Source organism: Ovis aries, chromosome 17 (genome assembly GCF_016772045.2).
Source record: "Ovis aries strain OAR_USU_Benz2616 breed Rambouillet chromosome 17, ARS-UI_Ramb_v3.0, whole genome shotgun sequence".
In the NCBI taxonomy this organism is placed as follows: Eukaryota; Metazoa; Chordata; class Mammalia; order Artiodactyla; family Bovidae; genus Ovis; species Ovis aries.
The window spans coordinates 40656661-40675698 of NC_056070.1; the positions used below are offsets into that span (position 1 = coordinate 40656661).

A 19038-nucleotide genomic window follows, 5' to 3' on the forward strand; every position below is an offset into this window, starting at 1 on the left:
CTCATTTTCCCTTCATAATTGTACCAAGTAAATGATAAGAGCAAGCAACAGCAGCTGACAAACAGCGTCTGCTGCATACCTGTGCTTTTCTGATTCAATCTGCTCAGATTCCCTTGTGTGTGTGTTTACAGTCGCTCAGTTGTGTCCACCTCTTTACAACCCCATGGACTGTAGCCTGCCAGGCTGCTCTTGTCCATGGAGTTTTTGAAATTCTATTAGTATGGGTACAATTCTCAACACAAGGAAACTGAGGCTAAGAGAGGTTAAGAAATGCCTTCAAGGTTAATGACTGGTTATTTTTGCACCAGTTTTCAACCACTCAACCTTGTCTCCAGAGCGCATCCTCACAATTACACTATTCTGTGTCTTAAGCATTAACTGAGCAGGTCTATGGCTTAAATTTACCATTTACTGCCGCAGTCATTACTTTCTTGAAATATTGGCTGTGATACTAATACATAGACGAGAATGGGTTAAAAAAATATGTTGGAGTATAGTTGATTTACAATGTTGTGTTAGTTTCTGGTGTACGGCAAAGTGATTCAGTTACACACATGTAAATTATCAATACTGAGTGAATAATATATATATAGTCTTTAACAGATTCCTTTACATTATAGTTTATTTCAAGATAAAGAATATATTCCCTGTGCTATAGAGTAGGTCTGTATTATTTATAAAAAGTGTGTTTATGTTAGTTTCTAACTCCTAATTGGTCTCTCCTGAATCTCCTTATGCATTCAATAATCATAAGTTCGTTTTCTATGTCTACCGGTCTGCTTCTGTTTTGCAAATAAGGTCGTTTGGGTCATGTTTTAGATTTCACATAAAAGTGATATCCTGACATCAGTCTTCCTCGCCTCACTTAGTATGGTCATTTCTAGGGCCACGTGTGTTGCTGCAAATGGCATTCTTTCACTTGTTTTTATAGCTGAGTGGTATTCTGTTGCATGTATATTATATTATATATGTATAAAATACCACATCTTCTTTATAAGAATAAATATTTTAAACTAATAAAACAAATGTAAGATCTCCTTGAGTGACATGTATTTTGATTTTCAACTTCATTTCTCTTTGCCCATTTCTATTTCAAGAGTCTCAGCAACTTGATACTGGCCCTTCTGCCCTTGGTTCCTGCCAGGACTTGACCCCAGTCCTTGTGCCCGCCCAGCTGTGACCCTGGGGCTTGCTCACCGCAGTTGTCCTCGTCCACACCGTTTTCGCAGTCGTCCACGCCGTTGCATTGCAGCTGCTGAGGTAAGCACTTGGTGGTGTTGCCGCAGGGGAAGTAGCCCAGGTCGCAGGGCACATTCTGCGCTCTGCCTGGAGTGACTGTGATGTGGAAGGGGAGAGCAGTTTACACAAGGCCCTGCACAGAGTGACTCCCCACAGTCTGCAAACCTACTTCTTGTCATCCTGGCAGGTCCCACCTTCCTTATGCTGCCTCACCTTGAGCCTTAGCTGGATGTCAATGCTTTTCCAAGAACCTCCACACCTAAACAAAGTTCTCTTCCACATCTTCAGAAAATGCTGGGATTCCCTGCTCTTTGCCTTTTCTCGTGTTTCCCACCTGCAATGTCCTCGTCATGCCTCTTTTCTATGAAAGGTCTGCCCATACTTTATAGTTGAGCTCAATTCCCCTTTTCTCTTTCAAAAATTTTTCATCCAATCATTTTTTAAAAATTTAAATTTATTTATTTTAATTGGAGGCTAATTACTTTACAATATTGTATTGGTTCTGCCACACATCAACATGAATCCACCACGGGCGTACACGTGTTGCCCATCCTGAACCCCTCTCCCCCCTCCCTCCTTTCTTGCATTCTTACTGTTGACTGAGGATCATGGCTGGTTTGGTACTGGGGAGGAAGAGAACAGGCCAGGTTGTAGGAACTGCCGGAGCTCACTCATATGTGGGAGTTGGGGGGGTGGTGTGTGATACCTATTTAATGTTAAAAATCAAGTTGTTATTTTGATATTAAGTTGTATGAACTATTTATATATTTTGGATATTAACTCTTTACTGGTCATATCATTTGCAAATATTTTCTACCATTCAGCAGGTTGTCTTCTCAATTTTTAAAAAAATTAAAAAAGAAATTCTGGCCATGCCATATGGCATGTGGGATTTTATTTCCCCAGTCCAGGATTGAACCCACGCCCCCTGCAGTGGAAGTATGGTGTCCTAACCACTGGACTTCTAGGGAAGTCCCTTTTTGTCATTTCATTTTGTTAATGATTTCCCTTGCCGTGTAAAAGCTTTTAAGTCTCATTAGGTCTAATTCGTTTATTTTCACTTTTGTTATCTTTGCCTGAGGTGACAGATTAAAAAAAATATTGCTATGATTTATGTCAAAGAGTGTTTTGCCTATGTTTTCTTCTAGGAGTTTAATGGTTTCCCATCTTACATAAAAGCCTTTAATTCATTCTGAGTTAAAACAATTCGGTCCAGTTCTTTTTTTTGAAATTATTAAGATAGGAATAAAAAATGACTTTTCCAAATATAAACTTATAACGTTGGGTCTGCTTTGCCATACATGCCTTACACTATCTATTCCTCAATCCTGATGGGCTCCTCTTCACTGAATCTCTCTGTCAGATGGTTTTATGCCGTTTGGATCCAAATAAGGAAGATTCAGTCATTTCTGGATGTGGAGCTTAAATGGAGTAAGCAAACACCTTTCCACATCTCTGTTTACATTCATCTCAGGTGTGTGTGAATTTGCAAAATGCAGTCACCAAGCATCAACGGAAGAGAAAGGCAGCAGAAGGGCAATGAGTAGTTTCCTTTGAGTCATTTTTTGCTTATTTTTAAATTTAGTCCTAAATTTGATAGTAAGCTCTTTTCAGATAAGGAGTGAACAGATGAGACAAAAAAGTTTAAGAAAATGCAATTTAGTGCATGTGTTGCCAAGTTTAATAACAGGAAAAGTATGTGGCTTAGGAGTAGATGAACTTCTAAATACATTTTTGAAGACTTTCTGACTGTAGTAAATGAAATGTTAAATATATCTGGCTTCCCTGGTAGCTCAGATGGTGGAGAGTTTGCCTGTCAATGCAGGAGACCTAAGAGATGCTGGTTTGATCCCTGGGCCAGGAAGATCCCCTGGTGAAGGGCATGGTAACCCACTCCAGTATTCTTGCTGGGAGAATCCCATGGACAGAGGAGCCTGTCAGGCTACATTCCATGGGGTCATAAAGAGTTGGACACAACTGAGCGACTAACTTTCACTTTTCCTGGATATATTTATGCACTGAGAAGAAGAAGGTCGTTTAGTCACGTCTGATTCTTTGTGACCCCATGGACTATACAGTTCATGGAATTCTCCAGGCCAGAATACTGGAGTGGGTCGCGTTTCGCTTCTCCAGGGGATCTTCCCAACCCAGGGATAGAACCCAGGTCGATCATGGCCGGTGGGGCCCCAAAGGAAGCCCAAGAATATGGGAGAGGGTAGCCTATCCCTTCTCCAGGGGATCTTCCTGACTCAGGAGATAAACCGGGGTCTCCTGCATTGCAGGCGGATTCTTTACCAACTGAGCTATGAAGTGTTATGCAGTGGAATCAGAATATTAATAATTTCAACAGAGGCTGTGTAGTGATAGATTCAGAACTGAATGAAAAAGACCTCGCAGAGCACTCGTGATGCAGGGGCCGTCTGATGACAGTGGCAGCACGGCAGTGATGAGGCCCGGCTCTGTCAGCATGGTGTAGGTTAGTACTCAGTACTGGCACAAAGGTATCTTGCTTTTCGAGATACCTGATTTTAGACTTTTGTGATTATAGCTTTTTAAGTTAAATACTCTCATATCATACAAAAATCACTTATAATTTAAGAAATTCATAAATGATTTTTTAAAAAAGCACCCTAACTGAAAAATTATTCTAGTGTGTAAGAACTCAAATAAATATTACAGTCAAAATTTAAAGCAATTTGGAAAATATGCATTATAATTTTAATTGCAACAAGAGACTTTTTTTTGATGAAACACTTAAATATCTTCCTTCTCTTGGAAATCCTATCAGATTGCATGCGTGCTAAGTTGCTTCAATTGTGTCTGACTCTTTGTGACCACATGGGCTGTAGCCCGCCAGCCCTTCTGTCCATGGGATTCTCTAGACAAGAATACTGGAGTGGGTTGCTGTATTCTCCTCCAGGGGATCTTCCTGAGCTAGGGACCAAACCTGTATTTCTTACATTTGCCTGTATTGGCAAATGGATTCTTTACCACTAGTGCTACCTGGGAAGCCCCCTATAAGATTAAGTAGATGGAAAAACCGAGGGAGAGCTCCATGGGCTAATTGCCAAGTGAAACACAGTGCTGAATGAAAATCAGTGACTTTCTTTTTATCTGCCGAAGAGCAAATTACTGTCATTCTCCTATGACTAAAAATATGTATGTGCCTTGTCTGCATTTTGTGGGTCTGGGTAATGCACAAAGAAGGGACAGACGGTCCAGACTTTGTTCAGTGATCTTAACTTCTCTTTGGCTTAATTGGGTCCCCATATGATTCCCTGGTGGCTCAGAGGCAAAGAATCAGCCTGCAATGCAGGAGGCTCAGGTTCCATCCCTAGGTCGGAGAGAGCCTCTGGAAGAGAAAATGGCAACCATTCTAGTATTCTTATCTGTAAAATTCCATGGACAGAAGAGCCTGGCAGGCTACAGTCATATGGGATCTCAGAAAGAGTTGGACACGCCCTAGAAACTGAACAATAACAGCAATGTAATTCAAGGGCCAGAGTCAAAGAAGAAGTGAAGTGAAGCGTGTTGGTAATGTGATTTTGAGGAAACTGTCCTTGTTTCCATATCAGTTCAGTTCAGTCACTCAATTTTGTCCAACTCTTTGCGACCCCAATGGACTGTAGCACTCCAGGCTTCTCTGTCCATCACCCATTCCCGGAGACTACTCAAACTCATGTCCATCATGTCAGTGATGCCATCCAACCATCTTATCCTCTGTTGTCTCTTTCTCCTCCTGCCTTCAATCTTTCCCAGCATCATGGTGTTTTCCAATGAGTTGGTTCTTCGCATCAGGTGACCAAAGTATTGGAGTTTCAGCTTCAGCATCAGTCCTTCCAATGAATGTTCAGGACTAATTTCCTTTAGGATTGACTGGTTGGATCTCCTTGCAGTCCAAGGGACTCTCAAGAATCTTCTCCAACACCACAGTTCAAATCATCAGTTCTTCGGTGCTCAACTTTCTTTATGTCCCAACTCTCATATCCATACTTGACTACTGGAAAAGCCAAAGCTTTGACTAAATGGACCTTTGTTGATAAAGTAATGTCTCTGCTTTTTAGTATGCTGTCTAGGTTGGTCATAGCTTTTTTCCCAAGGAGCAAGCGTCTTTTAAATTCATGGCTGCAATCACCATCTGCAGTGATTTTTGAGCCCAGAAAAATAAAATCTGCCACTGTTTCCATTGTTTCCCCATCTATTTGCCATGAAGTGATGGCACCAGATGCCATGGTCTTAGTTTTCTGTAAGTTGAGTTTTAAGCCAACTTTTTCACTCTCCTCTTTCACTTTCATCAAGAGACTCTTTAGTTCCTCTTCACTTTCTGCCATAGTAGTGGTGTCATCTGCATATCTGAGGTTATTGATATTTCTCCCAGCAATCTTGATTCCAGCTTGTGCTTCATCCAGCCTGGCATTTCGCCTGATGTATCCTTCATATGAGTTAAATAAGCAGGGTGACAATATACAGCCTTGACATACTTCTTTCCCAATTTGGAACCAGTCTGTTGTTCCACGTCCAGTTCTAACTGTGGCTTCTTGACCTGCATACAGATTTCTCAAGAGGCAGGTCAGGTGGTCTGGTATTCCCATCTCTTGAAGAATTTTCCAGTTTGTTGTGATCCACACAGTCAAAGGCTTTGACATAGTCAATAAAGCAGAAGCAGATGTTTTTCTGGAACTCTCTTGCTTTTTTGATGATCCAGCAGATGTTGGCAATTTGACCTCTGGATCCTCTGCCTTTCCTAAATCCAGCTTGGACATCTGGAAGTTCACAGTTCATGTACTGTTGAAGTCTGGCTTGGAGAATTTTGAGCATTGCTTTGCTAGTGTGTGAGATGAATGCAACCTAACATTCTTTGGCATTGCCTTTCTTTGGAATTGGAATGAAAACTAACCTTTAACAGTCTTGTGGCCATTGCTGAGTTTTCCAGATTTGCTGGCATATTGAGTGCAGCACTTTCACAGCATCATCTTTAAGGATTTGAAATAGCTCAGTTGGAATTCCATCACCTCCACTAGCTTTGTTCGTAGTGATTCTTCCTAAGGCGCACTTGACTTCACATTCCAGGATGTCTGGCTCTAGGTGAGTGATCACACCATCGTGGTTATCTGGGTTATGAAGATATTTTTTGTACAGTTCTTCTGTATATTCTTACCATCTCTTCTTAATATCTTCTGCTTCTGTTAGGTCCATACCATTTCTGTCCTTTATCAAGCCCATCTTTGCATGAAATGTTCCCTTGGTATCTCTAATTTTCTTGAAGAGATCTCTAGTTTTCCCCATTCTATTGTTTTCCTCTATTTCTTTGCATTGATTGCTGAGGAAGGCTTTCTTATCTCTCCTTGCTTTTCTTTGGAACTCTGCTTTCAATAGTTTCCATATAGTAAAGTGGTTATGATGGGGCTGGCTATCATTTGGGGGGGAGCGACATGATCTGACCTGGGTCATGTTTAAATCCTGACTCCCTCTATCAGTACTAAAATCTTAAAGGTTTCAATAAATTTGTCTCGGAAACTAAGTTCCTACTGATTTATCTTTAGCAGAATAAAAGTTAGCTTTTACTTTTTGACAGAAATGCACAAGCACTTTTGGATGTGTCTAGGGGAACTCATTTTTTGCAGAAAATAATAACTCAGTGAATTTATAGCCCTTATTCTGTAACAACATTAAATGTTAATATGGAAAAATGTCAGCTGTGTTGCTCTGGAATCAGTGCAGTCACTGCATTAAAGTCAGTTCTGCAAACTTAAATTCAGAGTAAAGGAGGTGAATATAATTGCTATGTTTAATTGCTAATAGTATTTCTGAATAGCCATGACTTGGCAAACACTAAGATAAGAGTTTTATTGGAATCTGTGTCTTATTACCAACATTTGAAATCCCTTTTATACTCTATGGAAAAATATGCAATATTCCTATTTTGGGGGTAACTACCCACAGCATCAAAAGTGTAGAAGGAGTTTGCTAAAATACATTGTTAGGAAGTAAAACTTAAAACAACAAAACAAAGAAAACCAAGTACAAACTTTCCATATATTTAACCCATTTATTTTATAATTTCTATCTTAAATACCCAGGTCACCCACATTGTGGGGAAAATTCTTTACCACCTGAGCCACGAGGGAAGCCCAAATGCTAACTGTCAATAACTATTTCAGATATCCAACAACAAAACAAATAAAAATACCAGTAGTAATAGAGGATTCTTAAATATACTATGTAATTACAGAACTATATGTTATATAACTATGTATTATATAAGTGAACCACGGTGCTGTACACTGGAAACATTATAAATTAACTATACTTCAGTAAAAAATTTCTTCTTCTTAAAAAAAATCTGAAGCTATTACAGATAATTCAAATGCTTGAAAATCTGGTTTATTGGCTATAGATGAAAAAACACTGATTTGTAATCAGCTGGTTTTCTTTAGACTTTTTGCAAAGAGGTAGAACCAAGCCAGTGGCTCCCAATCAGGGACGATTTTGTAGCCTGCGGACAGTTGGCAGAGTCTGGAGATTTATTTTATATTATTACCACTTGGCAGGAGGTGCTACTAGCATCTAATAAGTAGAGTCCAGTGATGCTGTTAAACATCTCACAATGCACAGGACAGTTCCCTCAAAGATATGCCTTCCTAAAATGTCCATAGTGCCCAGACTGAGAAACCCAGAAGTAGGTGTTGATGAAGCACCAGTGGGGAAAGCATTCCTTTTCAGCAGCCTAGAACACATGTGCTCACTTGCAGGCAGGCCGTTTGTTACTTTTGTGACCTGTTTACCTCCTAGTGGAGATTTTCTAGTTGCTTTCATGAGATCTTAGAAATGGGTGGACATTACCAAACAAAGGCAACACTGCAGCTGTTGTGTCTCTTGGAAGGTTGTTATCACTGTTGTTTTGGCAAGTAACACAGGGAAGAGGCTGCATTTCTTCTGTGCCCTTATGCCAGAGATGACATTCAAGTTATAAGGAGTCATCTCTTCCTTACAGGAATCATTAAACAGTAGATGGGGTTACTGAGACAATCTCTGGAGGTTTTGAAAAATTGGATAGATAATTTAAGAATATTCTGCCAAAATTAAGGGAATTGGGAGCAAAATATTTTCAGGCTGTTTGATTCATTCCTTCAATCTGTGAATAACATAAACAGATGTTCAAAAGAAATTATCATTTAAAGGAATATTTTAGACTTCAAATTTGAGATTTTGAGATATATGCAAAAAACCTTGAAAAATTCAATGGCCTATAACCCCGATACAGCTGAAACAGTAAAAAAAAAAAAAAAAAAAAGAAACAAGTAAAACAAAACAATGACATCACCCATGTCCTTGAAGAGGAAACATTAAAATTTTATATAACCTCTTGCTCGTTCTGCCTCTGTAACTCAGCTTGCCACTTACAAAGTCTGATCATAGTCACATAGTCTCAGAAAGTGGGGACTTAAAATACTAGGAACTGGAGTTTATTTCACTCACCCTTGTCCTGCCCCTGCAAACCTGCTTAATCATGCCTGTCCGTGTAAAGGTCAGGCACCTCCTCCCTGTCTTGACTGCTGTTCCCAAGTGCGTGAAACCCCTTAGATTAAATCAGCCTATTAGCAGCTAGTGTTGCCCTACTATAGTAGGTTGACCCACTATATAGTTGACCTACTCTAGTAGGTATATAAGAACTCTATAACCTCTTTGTTTGGGACTCAGAGCTTAGAGTGTTAACTCCTCTGGGCCCACCAGCATAATAAACCTGAGTTCTCCAACTCTCCGAGCGTGGTGCTTGGATTCTTGATTACTGGTTTCTGCGACATCCTGACTAAATCCTGGTACTCAATATCTCTTCATGATCTTGTCTTAGTCCAGTTTCTTCTTATGACTCATTCGGGGCCAGATGAACTAGACACTCAATTTCTCAAGAAGTATGCCTTTATTATTGACTGTCCTCATGGCAGTCTGACTGCAGAACTTACAGAGCACTGACTCACGAGCAGAATTGTCTGTGGTCCCCAGATGTGCCAGGCACACTACTCTTCCTTCGAATAGAATGGGAGGGGGCCTTGACGCCACGTGGCAGTGGCTCTCTGTTCTATGCACTCTCCCGTCTCCTAGACGATGATTTCGTTCCTTCTTTCCTTGAGCCTACATTGCACACTCTGCCTCCTTTGCACTCTCTTCACACTGGTCCAAAGTCAGCGACCCCCCATCCCCCATTTCCATCCTTCTTTCCGGCTCCAGATGGATCGATGATTCTCCCTTCTCTCTCAACCACATCCATTTTCACCTCTTTCCTGAAACAGGCTGTGTTCCCGCTTCTTAAAAACAAGACTAAAGAAAAGACATTTCATTCCCCACACCAGGTGCATCTTTATTTTGTATCTCCCCCTTTTAGCAAAACTTGTCAGAAAAGTCTATACTGGTGTGTCTGATTCTATTTTGGGTTGTAGCTTTACTTCTAAGGGTTTCCCTGGTGACTCAGATGGTAAAGAATCTGCCTGCAATGCAAGAGACCCAGGTTTGATCCCTGGGTCAGGAAGATGCCCTGGAGAAGGGAATGCCAACCTGCTCTAGTATTCTGATCTGGAGAATTCCATGGACAGAGGAACCTGGCAGAGGAACCATAGATAGTAAAGAGTTGGATACAGCTGAGCAACTAACACTTTCACTTTTTCACTTTGCTTCTAAAGGTTTGGAGATCCATTGAAACCAAATGAATTTGGGTTATCATGTTTGTAATGAGGATTACAAACATGATAATGATTCCATAATGAAACGGCTTCTTTTACTTTAAACTTGTATGGCTTTTGCTACACTTACTCACTAAAGGGATGTTGCCTACAGCTTAAAGTATACATAATGGCTCATCTCTGGGAACCTTGAAGGTTAAGAGTTAAGCTTGAGGGTTAAGCTATAATACCTTTGTTAAACTCACAGGAAATATCCTGACCAGATCCTCCAGTGAATGGCTACGGGAAAGAAGAAATTAACATATCCTTTCTGGAGTCTGGCTAGAACAGAAAATATTTACAACAACTTACCACCTTTTTAACTTTACCTCCTCCCCTCATGCTTTTTGTTCCATAACAGAAACCTGGGAAAGGTAGCTCTTTGGGGCACTAGTCCACCATCTTTTTGGTCTGGGGGCTTTCTGAATAAAGGCACTGTTCCTTATCCCAACAACCTATCTCTCGATTTATTGGCCTGTCATGCGGAAGCAGTCTGAGCTTGGACTTGCTAAGATACTGACGCGTTAGGGCCCTTGAGAGCATTCGTGTCCTATAACTTTGACCACAGACTCCTGTGCTTTTGGAGTTCTTTCAACTTGTGTTTTTTTCCTCCATGGTTCTTTACCAGCTGTCACTTCAACTATCGTTAATGTGACTGCTCTGTAGTCTTGGTGCACTCATTACCATTTCTAATTTATTACTTAAATCTGCCGTGGCTAAAAATGCAGATACCTGGACATGACATGTAGGCCTCTGTGTAAAGTGTGAGCCAGGAAGCTATGAATGAGGGCCTGAGAAAGAAGAGTTCTTTTCTCTTTTTTAATGCCTGGGTTTTCAAGAATTAAAGTTTTGTAGATTCTAGGATGAGTGATCTTTAGTTGGGTGAGATGCTATTGTAAGCATTGCTCAAGGCTTATGGTTCTGCCATAATAAACATCCAGTGAGCATTTGCCGAGTGAGCGAAAATACTTCCCAACACACAGAATAGTTGGGAGTCCTAAATCTTGTATTTTTACATTCCTAGTCTACGTGTTAAACTATGATATGATTCTTTGTCTCTGTCCAACCATCCCATTTGATTCCTGCTCAGTGACTGACAGCAGTTTATTGATGACACTGCAGCAAAAAAACAGACTTGACGTCGAGGGCAGTTAGACATCTTCCTAATGAGCTTTCTACCCAGCAGCTCCTTTCCACTCCCATTGTCTCAGCAGTGATTCCAGTCTAGATTATCTCACATCTGACTGGTACACTTTTTAAAAAAACATTTTATTTTGTATTGGGGTATAACCGATTAACAATGTTGTGATAGCTTCAGGTGAACAGTAAAGGCATTCAACCATATATTTATTCGTATCTGTTCTCCTCCAAACTTGCCTCATCCAGGCTGCTACATAACATTGAGAAGAGTTCCGAGTGCTATGCAGTTGGTCCTTGTAGGTTACCTGTTTTAAATATAGCAGTGTGTACATGTCCATTCCAAACTCCCTAACTATGCTCCCCCCGCCCCCATCCTTCCCCCGGCACCCATAAGTTCATTCTCTAAGTCTGAGAGTTTCTTTCTGTTTTGTAAGTAAGTTCATCTGGTTGATACACTCTTAGTGGCTTCCTTTGCATTACAATTTAGCCTTAGAGTCAAAACAACGACAACTGGCCTCAATCTACTTTCTTAAACCTAAGAGTCCAATGCATTGACCTTCTCACTCTGATCAGAAGACTTTTCTTTCGTGTTTTTGAGCATTTACTAAATTTTAGGGACTAGCACTGAGAGCTTTACATATTTTATTTCATTTTCATAACAATGCCATTGAATCATTATTAATATTATCATGTTTTTACCATCTAGAAGGTAAGGCACGGAGGAGTAAGTTGCTCAGGGATCACACAACTAGGACATGGCAGAACTGAGGTTCAGACTCAGGACTGTTTGATTTCAGAACGTGTGTTTTTAACCACTGCTCCCCATGTATTGACAAGCCTAGGAGCTCCTGAAAACCACCCATATTTCTGTTTCTTGACTTGTGACAGTTGTGCTGCATATCTTATTTTCACCCAAGTTTTACCCTTCATAATCAAGGTCAATTACAACTGCAAACTGATTCCCTCTCTGAGCATTTCTATTCTGGGTGATCTGTTCCTCTTTTGAAACCTTTCAATGCAAGGATGAGGTGCTGGCTGCTTCATCAGGGTACTTTATATTTATGTTGCTTTGGGTGTTGCAAGATATTTCCCCACAAGGTCAAAAGCAAGCATGATGCCTCTAAATAGACATAGTCCCACTGCTTCTTGACAGACATATTGGAGATGGCAGCCCTGCAAATTCAGATTCAGGGTTCAGAGGAGCAATAGTTTCCAAGGAAGGCAATGGTTTATCACCCTGGCTTCTCCTTCCTTCACATTTAGAGAGTAAATTAAAAAAGTAAAAAGGGAAAAGCATGGTTCTCTCAATATTTTTCCTGCTTGGAGAAGTTTCCAGAAATAAACAACTGAATTGATGAAGCGTCATGGAGAACTTTATATTTAAATATCTCAGGTATGTGCAAGAGGGGCCAAACAGCAGAGTGGGAAATAGGAACCCTGTGTTCTGAGAGCAGAAGTGACAATACTGAAAGCCAGCAGGGCTATGTTTTACTCTTGGGTGTGCCTCTCAGGGGATGGGCAAATTTTAGCAAGGTTCTTCGTCTTCCTGGACTCCAGCTTTCCTCACCTGTTGAAGGTGCAAACAGTACCGGTTGTTGTAATATTATTTGACTCAAGGAGGAAGGTGAGGTGTTAATAAACATGCATGAAAGTTCATTTTTCAAGGGGCTGTGGATAGAAGAGAAGAGAAATGAAGGAAAACTGACAAGAAACCTAGAACGAGATTGAGCAGGAGGGAATGAGTGAATCTACAGTATTGGGAGGAGTTGGAATCAGTTGGTTGCTGACTGGCTGTCCAGTTCCCTTTTCTTCTAATACTGGAATCCCCACTGTTTTCGTGTTGATGGTGCATTCAGTACCGAAAAAGACACGTCTGTCCAAATAGTAAAGCTACTTTTATTCCCCAGGTTCTCTGCTGCCTTGGTATTTAGGCATGACTGTGGGACCAAATCCTGACCTCTAAGATCCGAGAATCAGAATTCTTCTAATGGGATTTCTGGGAAAACTATCGTGGAAAGATGGACGTACATGCCACTTGGACTTGATGTCTGGAGCTACAGTGAGCATCTTTCCATGAATTAGGAGATAAACCTGTAATATGATAATCAGCACAGAGGACGGTGAAGTGAGAAATACCGGAAAAGCCCAGGAAAAAATTAATTCTTGTTTAAGACACAGTTGCTTGGTCCTTCTCTTTGTTGCATGGAGAGGACATTTCTCACTGATAGAGAAGGATGGATGGAAACAGCAATGGAGACCCTCTACCTGGAGGAGAATGTTGGAACTCTGAGGGTAAAGGAACCTGGGGGTGATCACCAACTGGCTGGGGAAGCTGAAGCGTGGGTTGGGTAAGGCTTCAGAGATGACTCTGAAAGTTAGGAGAGATAAATGCGTGTCTTTAAGGAATGCCTGAGGACATTTATAAGAATAGGGGTGGGTAAAAACTGGAAGTCTTGAGAGTCACAATTTTAAAGAAAAAGAAACGAAAATGGGACACAGTACTTTACAAAAAGATCCGCTGTTAACACAGCAGCGAGTTCCCTCTGGTGCATTTCTATGACAGCTTCTGTAACAATCTTGTGTTTGCATCAGACAAACCAAAATTGAGGAATATTCTATATGGTTCAACTGGCCCTTGTTCTAAACTTATGTCATTGTCTTCAGATTAAAGGAGGCTATAGAGCTGTGGCTGCTGAGGCAAGGGTGTGATTAGGAAAAGAAATAATTTTTTCTACAAAGGATGTAATTAGGATAATTGATAAAATATGAATATAGATGTTACATTAGATAGCCTTATTTTATCAGTGTTGACTTTCTGAAATTTAGTAATCATAAGAATGTAGTTTTTAGGAGAGCCAGGATGAAGTGTTTAGGGGAGAGGAGTCCTGGTGTCTGCAATTTGCTCTCAAATCATTCCTCAAGAAGACATATGCGAGTGTGAGTGTTGAGAGAGAAAAGGCAAATGTGGGAAAATGTTAATGGATAAGCCCGGGGGAAAGGCATATGGGTGCTCGTTGTACTACTTTTATCATATTTTTGTGGATTTGAAATATTTTAAAGTACAATAAAAATTTTTGGTACATATTTTAATTTTTTAAACTTATCATAGCTGAAACAGTTTGTAAAGTTTTTATGGCAATGAAAGCACAGAGTCTGAACCACTGGACCACCAGGGAATTCCCTAGAATTTTTATTATGTGAAGAACATTTAACTCACTCCTAGCTGCCTGGTATTTGGATATATACCAATAGTTTTTGAGTAAATATGAAATTATGTGGACACCATATGTGTGTGTGTGTGTAATGCATGTCTGTCTTAAGCTTTCTCAAGTTATGGGAGTGAGACAAAGAATTTTAAATGCCAGAAGCATTATTTATTTATAAGATATGTCATTCTATATCATCTGTGTGTTAATGAATTGGAGTCTGATATTGTTCCATCTTTAACCCAAAGGACAATTTCAAAGGCATTTTCCAGGCTCTGAGAGTTGGACAAGATTTTGTTGGATATGATATAAATGTTTCCTGTGCATAGTGGGGATATTACCATTTGGGGAGGATATATGACGAACAAGTTTCTAAATGCCATTATGGGGCAGCTCAGGGCAGGGACACTTAGCCAACCACACATCTGCAGCCTGCAGGTTAAGTGACCACTGCTTCCTTTTAGGAATTTACATGTGGCTGTTATTTTGTGAATGACATCTACCACGGGCTTAATTGTAATGCTTTTCCATACAGCCAAGTATCAATTCAGCAAAAACCAAACAGGCTCATTTAAATTGGAAATTAAATTTAAATTAAATTAAATTTAAATTGTTTTCCTGATTTTGCCTTTTCTTGAAGTTACCGCAACCACAGGCCACAGCATTTCCTGAGGCTTGGTCCCTACACCGTGCCTACAAGCACAGTGCAGTTTGTGCGTGGTTGCTGTGGGGCAGGAGCTCCCATTGTGCCCTGTGGACTCTGAATAGATTTTGTCACTTCTCAGTTTCCTCTTCCAGAAAGCAGGGAACAGTGAAACTCCTTCCCAGGGTTTTTGGTGTGATTAGATGAAGTTAATGGATGAGAAAGAAGTCACATGTACTAAATCTGAATTTCCCTTCTTTTGCCCACTGATCTTAATTTCCAGGTAATTTCTATTGTAACTAACAACTGTGCTAAAAATATGTTTAATAGAATCTATACTCTACAATCCATGAACTTGTAAGCAGCATGGGATGAATATTGACTGAGATGATAAGAGCCACATGTGGTCCACTTGGAAGCTAAGAGTCTCTCTAACACCAAGTAAACATTACTTATGCGTCTCTTCTCTTATAAATGTCTATCAGGAATGAGTTAATATACTCCTCTTAATCTTTTGTAGAGCTCGCCCATTCTCAAACCCACCATGATTGAGTCTGAATGGACATTGGCCCCTATGGGTACTTCGTTTTTTGTACTGACTGCCTGTCTTCCTATTTCTCTCCACCCTGCCATCTCAAATTAAGAGTGAAGCATATAATGTGAAGTGGCTGCTAATTCAGGTCGCCAGGTTAAGCAGCGAGGAAAGATTCATTTTCTATTCTCTGGTCATACTTGGAGATTGCTGTTGTCACCTGGGCTGACTCTGAGTGGCTGCCTGCTGAGCTGGCCACCTGCTCCCAGCTCACTAGACCAGTGTATAGGTTGGAAGCCCAAAGATACAAAGATTAATGGAACAGAATACAGAGCCCAGAAATGAATCCACACTTATCTAGTTAATTAGTCTACAACAAAGGAAACAAGACTATATAATAGGGAAAAGACAGCCTCTTTGAGTGGTTCTGGGGAAAGTAGAAGCTCCATGCTAAAGAATCAAACTGCAGAATTCTGCCACACTATACACAAAAATAAATTCAAAATGAATTATAGACTTAAAGGTAAGACATGAAACCATAAAACTTCTAGAAGAAACCATAAGCATTATGTTCTTTGACATTGATCTTGGTATTTTTTTGGATATGCCTCCTTAGGCAAGAGAAACAAAAGCAAATTAAACAAATGGAACTACATTAAACTAAAAAACTTTTGCACATTGAAGGAAATTATCAGCAAAGCAAAAGGCCAATTATGGAATGGAAGAAGATATTTTTATATGATATACCTGATAAGGGGTTAACTTTCAAAATACACAAAGAACTCATACAGCTCAACATAAAGAAAAAAAAAAAACAAAAAAAAAAAACCCTGACTAAGATGGGTAAAGTACCTGAATAGACATTTTCCCAAAGAGATGACATACAGATGGCTGACAGACACAGGAAAAGATGTCAAAAATCACTAATTAATAAGGAAATACAATTGAAAACCACAGATACTCACCTCACATCTGACAGAATGGCAGTCATTAAAAAGACAAACAATAGCAAGTGTTGGTGAGGATGTGGAGAAAAGGGAACCCTCATGCACTGTTGGTGGGAATATAAATTGGTGTAGCCACTTTGGAAAACAGTATGGAGATTCTTCAAAAAAATTAAAAATAGAACTACCATATGATCCACTCTTGGGTATTTATTTGAAGAAAATGAAAATATTAATTACAAAAGTGCACTCCTATGTTCATTGGAAGCAACCTAAGTGCCCGTAAATAGATGAATGGATACAGAAGATGTTGTACATACATATAGTAGAATACAACTTAACCCTAAAGAAGCATGAAAGCTTGCATTTGTGACAACATGGATGAACCTCGAGGGTATTAAGCTAAGTGAAGTAAATTGGACAGGGAAAGACATGCACTATGATTTCATTTACATGTGGAATCTAAAAAATAAGCCAAAGAACAAACCTAACAAAACAGAAACAGAGTTATAGATACAAAGAATAACCAGGTGGTAAGGAAGGAAAGAAACAGATGAGAGAGATTAAGAGCTACAAACTTCCAGCTGTAAAATAAATGAGTCACCAGTGTAAAATGCACAGTGTGGAGAATAAAGTCAACAATTGTGTGGCATCTTTGTATAGTGACATAACCTCACTAGACTTATTGTGCTGATAATTTTGTAATATATAGGAGTATCAAAACACTATGTTTTGTACCAGAAACTAACACTGTGTTTTAGGTCAGTTATACTTCAAACACAATCAAATGAACAAATGCATAAAAAAAAAAAATCAGAATTGTGGTTATCAGCGGTGGAGAGTTGGGGGGTATAGGGAGGGGGAATTGGATGAAGGCAGTAAAAAGGTGTACAAACCTCCAGTTATAAAATGAAAAATCCCCAAAGCCTCCTGGGTCTGATCCTAGTATAGTCAGCCGAAAGTCCGACTATATTGGTCTTTGTTTCTCAAAGGACTTGAGCCCTTTACAGACACCTAGCAACTCTGAGGTCTACATTTTGTATGTGGAACCAACATACTAAGGAGTCTTAGCTGTGTTTTTTTTGTTTTTGTTTTGTTTGTGTGTGTGTGTGTGTTTTTAAGGGCAAGGAGGGAAAGAGAGGAAATAGAAAATTAAAGAAGAAAGGGATAAAGAGAGAAATATTTTTACATTAGGACTAGCTTTTCAGTAAAGCTGGTTGTAGCATAATACTGTTTTTATCATAGTTGTAGTTTGTTATCAAATGATAGAGAAAATCCTAAAGAGAGTTTGGATTTAGAATCTAGAATATACATGTATATTAACTGAACGAATAAAAACTTATTTTCCCAGGTTAGCTAGGCTTCTCTAAATGACAAGAGATTAAACTGACATGGGATTTACTTTTGGGGGGAAACAAGAAATAAAACTTTGCACATCATGTATGCATGAAATTCTTTCAGCCCACCACTGTAAACCCCATTTAGTAAACCAATATTGCAACTCCAGAATGTATATAATTTTCTATATTATTTTTAAAGAGATAATAGTGTTTCTAGATGCACATTTAATTTATACCAGAAAGTAATTTATTCAGTGAAAAGACATTACTTGGTCCAACTGAAGGTGAATCACTTGTCTTTTCATAAATGCATTGAAAACTATTTTTTTCAGTTTTCTGTGACCTGTGGTTAAAGCATTTTTTATCATGTTAGAAGCCATTAGCATGGTTTTTATATAATGTATATAGTATTTGCAAAAAAGAGCCTATTTTTCATTCATGTATCTCTTTTAGTTCAGTACTTGATTTAATAATTATTAATACCTTCAAGAATGATATAATGTATTCTGACTTTAAAGGTGTTCTGGGCAAGCTATTTCTCTAGTGAACGTGACTATGGTTCTGCAGTTTTTAGGGAGATTAAAAATGCACTGAGGGTTGGAAGTACCTTGATGCATTTTCAGTGATGCACTTTAGATATTCAGCACCATTTTATCCTAGCCTTACTGTGCACTTTCTAAAGGAATGACCAAGAAATAAAGTCCTGAATGTATACCTATAAGTGCCTCAAACTTACCATGGAGAGCGTTATTGATTAAAATGTAAATGTGTTAAAATAGAGAGAGTAAAATTATGCTCTTATAGATACTAGGTTTTGGACCTATTAACACAATATTTAAAATTATATATATGCTTTTCCTCCACTGTTGGGAAGTTGCAGCTGCTGAGTATAGCCTAAAGTTTATTGACTAGACTGATTCTTAGTAACAGCCCTGACTTGCAAAGTTACTTATTGATTAAATCAGGCAGATTGTACCTCTAGCTGGTTAGTACTTCCTCTTTGACTTAAATGACCCTGTATTTGGACACTTTGTCCACCTACTTTCCATCATTTATGCATCTTTGTTAATAATGTTTTCTGTTATGTTTCTATCTATTGCTTGTTTGCAAAGTGCACCCAGAAGTTAACAGATGGGTTAGTGAATAACAGGAGAGCACAGGAGAAATTGAAAATGTCATCAGTACAGACTAGATACAAAGACTTCTTTGGGAAGGAGAAGTAGAGATGGGAGTTGCATATTTGCGGAGTGCATGGTCAAACTGGCCAGTCCTGTTGC

The 19038-nt window shown here is 39.3% G+C and overlaps 1 protein-coding gene across 1 annotated transcript in view; it reads right to left on the reverse strand.

Annotated features, from left to right (window-relative positions):
• RXFP1 (relaxin family peptide receptor 1) overlaps positions 1–19038 on the reverse strand; it is a 116023-nt gene that overhangs the window by 81172 nt on the left and 15813 nt on the right. Inside the window, exon 2 of the mRNA XM_012097572.3 lies at positions 1198–1335. Coding sequence (XP_011952962.3) covers positions 1198–1335 — 138 coding nt within the window. The remainder of the gene's footprint in view (positions 1–1197; positions 1336–19038) is intronic.